Here is a 7561-nt window from a genome sequence, read left to right as displayed (position 1 = left end):
AATTTGAAAGCTGACTGGCAGCCAGTGTAGTGATGCAAGTATAGGAGATAAATGATCTGATTGCGTGTGCCAGTTAGGAGTCGTGCTGCAGCATTTTGGACTAGCTACAGTTGGCCATTTGATGAAGAGGTAACACCGGAGTAGAGACTATTACAGAAGATGAGATGAAGGCATGGATTGCTGAAACAGAAAGGGCTTAACCTTTGCAATTATGCAAATATGAAAGAAGCTGGTTTTGAATACATTAACTAAATGTACATTGAAATCTACATTGACCCTAAATTTCTTGCAAACAGTTTTTTATAGTATCCTAAGGTGTCAAGGTCATAACAGTCAGAAGGACCCAAGACAATGACCTCAGTTTTCTGTTCATTTAGAGCCCTCCATGCCTTGACATCTTCTAGACAATCAAACAGTCCCTTCCCAGGATTCACCGATTTCCATTTCAGTGGAATATGAGAATCATCTGCATAGCAATGAAACAAAATACCTTTTTTTAAAACAAGTGATCCCAACGGGAGCGTGTAAATTCAAAAGAGAACTGGGCCAAGGGTAGAGCCTTGGCCCTTGGCCCTTGGCAAAAAAGCGTGGTTCTTGGAGACAATGTGTCTCTGAATCTAACAGAGAAAGTACGATTAGATAAGTAGGATTTAAATCATTCCAAAGCAAGCCCTTTAATTTCGGCACATTGTTCCAGTCGAGAGATAAGAATCCTGTGATCTACCATGTCAAAAGCAGCACTGAGGTCTAATAATATTAAAATAGCAGAATCTATAAATCTATAGTCTGTAAAAGTTAAAAGGTCATTAAAAACTTTTTTTTTAAAAAGTGGTTTCAGTGCTGTGGTGCATTTAAAACCGGACTGCAATAGTTCACCAATGTCATGTTGATCTAAAAAGGTTTAGAGCTGCAAAAGGACAATTTTCTACAGAACTTTTGACAAAAAGAACAATTTAGAGATTGGACGGTAGTTTGATAGAACTGTTGGACCCAGATTCTGTTTTTTAAGGATTGGTTCAACCACAGCATGTTTAAAGTCAGAGGGAACAGACCCAGACTGAAGACTGCTATTAACAATGGAAGCAAACATGTGCAGTGTCTTGCAAAAGTATTGGGCCCCCTTGAACTTTCCCACATTTTGTCACATTACAGCCACAAACATGAATCAATTTTATTGACATGAAAGACCAACACAAAGTGGTGTACAGGTGAGAAGTGGAATGAAAATCATACATGATTCCAAACATGTTTTACAAATGGTTTTTTTTTTTTTTGTGATCACACTTGCTAATGTGTATCTTCCTCCAGAATGGGATAGAAAATTCTTTAAGTCATTTTTTGATGCTTTAATTATAGCGAGCGAATGTATTTTAATCTTTGGTGAAGACTGGAATACTATTCTGAATTTCTCCCTGGATACAACAAGTTGTAAGAGACAAAAATTATGATCTCGAAAAAGAACGGAAAAACTTAGAAATCAAACTATAACAAAACGGTAAAGATTAAAGCTTGGCCAACAAAATTAGAGTACTTCTTATCTGATCTACCTAAAGAGGGTAAAATTACTATGAATCTTACCGCCCCATTTCTATTTTGAATGTAGACTATAAATTATGTACCTTAAGAATCTCTAAAAGACTAGAAGTCCATTTGCTGGATTTAATACATTAAGATCAGACAAGCTTCATAAAAGGCCACCAAACACATGACAGTATTAGAAGAACGCTTCATATTATAGAAGAAGCAAAGAATCACAAACTGAGTATGGCATTAATAAGCCTAGACACAGAGAAAGCCGTTGACTGGGTCAGCTGGCCCTTTCTTTATAAGGTACTAGAGCGTCTAGGATTCAACAATAAGTTAATTAAATGTATACAATTACTATACAGTAATCCAGTGGCCAGGTTAAAGATCGATGGACATCTTTCCTCTAGTTTTTAATTGAATAGAGGCACCCGGCAAGGCTGCGGGCTCAGCTCTTCACTTTGTTTATAGAGCCTTTAGCCCAGGCAATAAGACAGAACCCAGAGTTAAAAGGCATCACCATATCCAATACTGAACAGGTAGTTACTCTTTTTGCTGACGATATCATTACATACCTCCAGAATCCTGATATGTCACTCCCTGAGCTCATGTCAACTCTGAAAGAGTTTGGGGCCCTGTCTGGTTATAATTTAAATATAACTAAAACACAAGTCCTGACAATTAACTACTCTTCATGCAATTCAATAAAACAAAATTATAAGCTAAAATGGGATGCAAACAAGATTAAGTATCTTGGACTTTACATTTCACAGGATTTTAATAGTCTGTTCACTTTGAACTTTGATAATCGAACTCAATTCAGGAGCACATAACTCGCTGGTCTTCACTGACTCTGGACTTTAGTACAAGAATACAGATTGTGAAGATGAATCTGTTGCCCAGATTCTCATATCTTTTTATGGCTCTACCCATTAAAATCCCAGATTTCCAATTCAATGCTTGGGACAAGTTAATATCACGCTTTATATGGGCAGCAGTTAGACCAAGGATAAAATTATAAACCCTTCAAATCGATAAAGAACATGGCGGACTGGCCCTCCCTAACTTAAAGGAATATTACTTGGCAGCACATCTGAGAAATATTGTTTGTTGGTGTTCCCCGACAGTGGAGGCTCAATGGAAACAAATTGAGTTGAGCATGGGCAAGTCTCCTCCCCAAACATGATTGGTAGAAAAATCAAGGAGAGGTAACTTAAATAACCATATTGTGGAAAACACTCTTAATTTGGCATGAAGTTGTTAACAAATACAATCTGGGGAGCAATATTAAAATTTTGTTCCCACCTGGAAGGTTAGATCCAACATACTCAGAGCAGTTAAACCTTTTCCAATCCAACCTGTGTCTGTTTGTGGAAGGGGGCACTTTTAAATCATTTAAAAAAAATTGAAAACAGAATTTAATCAGGAAAATGCGGACCTGTTCAGATATCTGCAGGTACGTCATTTTTGCAATTTAGAAATAAAGGGTGCCTCCTCCCCAGTAATTGATCTTGTCAAAGTTTTTACAAATGCCCACAAATGTCTGCCCACTAAAACCATGTCTAAACTCTACGAAGGGCCACAAAAACAAAATGGCAACAGCACACTATATCCATTCACTTCCGCTTATCCTTTTCAGGGTCGCGGGCAGTGCTGGAGCCTATCCCAGCTGTCATAAAGGCAGCTTAAGAAGCTTAAGAAGGCTTAAGAAGGATCCTGTCCGAGTGGACTTTCTTCCTACGTTTAAAAGGTCACCTTTTTCTACAACGTTGGACTAAATGGCATAAATACAAGCAGAGCCTTGAAGATTCTGTGACTTAATTCAGCTAATATATCTCTTTATTTGTATGATGCCTGGAGCAGTGCCCCAATTTGTTCCTCTTTTGTTTTTGTTGGGTTTTTTTGTTTCTTTTTGTTGTTTTTTGTTATATTCTTGTCACAATGAAAATTTAAATTAAAGTTGTTGGGGTTTTTTAAAGTACAGCAATACTACTTTTATAAAGCTATTTGTAGTAAAAAGACATCATTGAAAAGGTGACATCCCAAAATCAACCAGAATGGGTTCAATTTCATTATAAAACTCATAACTGATCCCTTATTTGTTTAAAAATAAAGGATACTGTCATGGTCCTGCGACCATGACTTGGTGACTTTGTGTTTGTGTTCTTTATTGTTATTACTTTCATTATTATTCATGGCTGTTTTGGGATGGTTTGTGTTTTGGGATTTTAGATACTGGGTTTTGGGTTTGTGCTCCCTCTATTGGTCCCTGGTGTCAGTGTTCCCCTGTCTCGTCAGGTTAACCAGGTCCAGCTGTGTCCCCCACCTGTGTGTGATTTCCCAGTGTCTCTCTGTGTACTTATAGTGTGTGATTTCCTCTGCTCCTCGTCGCGTCGTCTGTATTCATACCTTGTGAAATCCCCTGCGTGCTCTCCCTGCTGTTCTCCCTTCATGTTCAGGTTTGCCACTCCTCTGTGTAGTTTATCCCAGTTTAGTTCGTCCTTAGTTCTGTTTGCCATCTCCACTTTATGTTCAGTATTGTCAATAAATCACCTTCACATCTGAGTAAGTGCTGCATTTGAGTCCTCCTTTCCACTCTTCACACGGCCGCTGCCCCGGACCGTGACAGATACAAATAGCATGTGTTCTTTTCAAAAACTGGATTGTAGTAGTGTCATTGCAACTAAAAATCTCCACTTAGAATGAAAAAGTAGCATCACAGGAAGAGTAGTCCCAGGTGGGGCTGTGGGAAATGGCAAGGACCTGGTTTAATTTTGATTCTTCACTGGAGAACATAGATTTGGTTACATATATTTAGACATTCATTTGCCACGATCTTCAGTATGTAGGCTCTCAGGGAGAGATACAGTTCAATGGATTTATCTGATGTGCTTAGTGGAAGTCAGGAGTTCTCTGACACTATAAGGCAACACAAGCTGAAAACTGTTTCATCACAGGTATAATTTCCTCTCTGTTGGCATTCCTGCTTACAAGCATCCACTGCCATTATAATGTACAAACATGAAAAGTATATTGTTAGAACAGTAAAGTCTTCATGGTATACCTCTATTTCTCTTTTGCTTGGGTGGCAGCTCTATGCTTCTGTAACTTGATCCAACAAAACTGAAGAACAACATTTTAGCCCTTTTAGATTATTTATAAAGAAAGTCTGCCATATATCCATATATGTTCCCGACTTTCCAGTAATCAGACCACACACAATGCATTAATAGGAGGACATTTTATTTTTATAAAACATTCTTATTACATAATGACCAACAAACTTTTTTCATTCACTCTGATTTTCCATATGGAAACTATGGCCTGCAGGCGTATAGTGTCCAACAATAAAGTCAGAGTAAAAACTGTTCATAGTCAATAAAAGTCAATAAAAACATTTCCTACGTACTGAAATAATTGCATCAAACTATATAGAAACACAGATCACTCAAATGCATTGTTTTATTTTAAACAGACCAGGACATACATAGAAAATAATGTAATAACATCATATAATTTTTTAACCCTCAATATCAGTAATTATTCCGTGCATGTATTTTGACATTCACCAGTTTTATATCTAAGTTTGTTATCTTATTCTTTACAAAGTAAATTTAAAATACATTTTTCACAACTATTTTTCTTCCCATTTAAATGAATACGACTTGCAAAGAACACTTCAGAAGTTATTACAATTATGTTTTTAACCCTGCCATAAAATGTTTGTGGCTCATATAATACAAATCATACAATTAATATTTCAGATACATCATCTGTAGACTGTTCAGTATTTCCAGGTTTGCAGTGGAAATCATAAACAGACAATAATTTGGTGAATTACTTTGAATTACTTTTACTTTCAAACAGAGAAGATAGAAAATTAATGTCCTTTTATGAGAGCACCACCTGCTGGGCACAATAGTAAAAACACTCACAGTGTAAAAATATGGCTCTAATAATAAACACAGATGTTGGTGTCTTGCTGACACTGCTGCCTTTCCAGAGTCTAAAAATGACAGGTTTCAGCAGTCTTCTTCTTCATTGCAGCAATTTTGCATTTTGCTGCTTTGTTAAGTAAAACAACAAAAGTGGTGCTCTCTCTATCACTCGCCCATTTTTATTTTATGTTCACTTTCAAACACTGGTATGAAACTCATGTGTTCTTCTCTGTTTTACTGCTGCACTGTTTAAAGTCATCAGGCTATGATGCATTTATGTTTTTGTTTATATTTGTTAATTTCATCTTCATTCTTTTTCTGCATTTCCTCCAATTCTTTCTTCAGTCTTTCTTCGTTGTCACTGGAGACCTTGTGCAAATCAGCATAATTATGTTTCTGTTTCTCATGCTCCTGCTTCAGATTCCTTATCTCATCATTGTATTTCTCTATCAGAGATTCAAAGTCCCTGGTGTATTTCTCTTTGAAGTCATTGATGTCTTCAGCTTGATTTCTGGCCTCGTCTTTATGTTTCTGCTTCATTTGTTTCATTTCTTCCTTGTGGTCTTTCTCTAATTCTTTTCTTTTTCTTTCCTCCTGTTCTATTCTGACACTGTAATCTTTTATTCTTCTGTGATAATCTTCTTTTTCCTTTTCATATTTTTCTGTCAGCTTTTTAATTTTCACTTCTTCTGCTTCTCGTCTCTGTTTACTTTCTTGATCCCTATTGTCCCACCAGTCTTTCCTTTCCATCTCCCAGGCCTCTCTCTCTCGTCTCATTTCTTCTCTGTTTTGCTCCAGCTCTTTGATGAGCTCTTCTTTTGATTCAGATTCTATTTGCTTCTCCAAAGTTTCCAGTTTTTGTTTCCATTGTTCTCGTTGAGTTTCTTCCTGTTCTTTCCTCTTTCTGTTTTCATCTTCTCTGATTTTCTGTTCTCTCTCTCTCTCTTCTCGCTCCTGGTTAATGCGTTCCTCCATCTCTTTGAGTTGTTTCATACTCTGCTCTTTCTCAGACTCAAATTTAGAGATCTGTTCCTCCATTTCTCTTTTTATTTTTTGCATTTCTTCTTCATGTTTCCTTTTAAGCTCCTCCCTCTCTCTCATCATGTCTTCATCCTTCTCTTTCAGTATCCTCTCCACTTTCTTCTGTATCGCTGCCTCAGCCTCTTGGAACATCTCAGTGGTGTAGTATCCACCACCATTGTCTTTCAACATGGCTTCAATTTTCATCAGCAGGTCTGACACTTGTCTACGGTTTTTTGGATCTTTGTTGTTGAAGATGTGGTATCTGCCTCCACAGTCTTTAATCAGAGTTTTTACAAAATCAGAACAGTCTTCTTCTATGTAACTTTCAATGGATGTGTCTTCAAGCTCATCTCCTCTGGTGAAGGTAACAATGATGAAGTTTCCTGACTTCTTTCCAAAAATCTCTTTGATTATTTTCACAGTTTCTTTCTCCTCCTCTGTAAATCGACCGATCTGCAGCACCAGTAAGAACACGTGAGGTCCAGGAGACAACATGCTGATACAGTTCAGAAGCTCCTGTCGAACTTCATAACTGGACAGTTTTGTGTCAAACAAGCCGGGGGTGTCGACCACAACAACAGGACGTCCATCAATCTCTCCTGCTGCTTTCTGACATTCTCTGGTCACAGAAATCTGACTGACTCTGGATAAAAACACCTTTTTGCCCAAAATGGTGTTTGCAGTTGCACTTTTTCCATTGCCAGTTTTTCCAAGCAGCACCATCCTGATGGACTGTTCAGCTTGATGTGCATCATCAGATGAAGCCACACTGCTGCGTTTAACTTCCTGCAGTTCAGCTTTAAGTCTTGTTACCTTCTCCATTTGAGCTTTGGTGAACATGTCCTTTGTGAAGCATTTGGATCCTTCAGCTTTCATATTTTCCACTTCATGCAGAAGGTTCATGATGGTTTGCTTTTCTTTGATGTTAAGAACAACATATCGTCCTCTGTAAGTCTGACAGAGCTTCTGAATGTCTTTGTCTTGTCTTACAAAGTTAACAACAGCTGGATCTGTAGGATCTGAGTCCACAGTGAACAGAATCATGGTGAAGTCATTGACTCGAGAGCTGAATGTGT

The 7561-nt window shown here is 37.6% G+C and overlaps 1 protein-coding gene across 1 annotated transcript in view; it reads right to left on the bottom strand.

Annotated features, from left to right (window-relative positions):
• Positions 1-4762: 4762 nt before the first annotated feature.
• LOC102289666 (GTPase IMAP family member 8-like) overlaps positions 4763-7561 on the bottom strand; it is a 27765-nt gene continuing 24966 nt past the window's right edge. Inside the window, exon 2 of the mRNA XM_042220136.1 lies at positions 4763-7557. Coding sequence (XP_042076070.1) covers positions 5721-7557 — 1837 coding nt within the window. The 3' untranslated portion in view covers positions 4763-5720. The remainder of the gene's footprint in view (positions 7558-7561) is intronic.

This window comes from Haplochromis burtoni, unplaced genomic scaffold (genome assembly GCF_018398535.1).
Source record: "Haplochromis burtoni strain Fernald_Lab_line unplaced genomic scaffold, NCSU_Asbu1 Contig_43, whole genome shotgun sequence".
Lineage (NCBI taxonomy): Eukaryota > Metazoa > Chordata > Actinopteri > Cichliformes > Cichlidae > Haplochromis > Haplochromis burtoni.
Note: the sequence above shows the minus strand (reverse complement) of the source record. Positions and strands in the feature narration are given on the sequence as shown.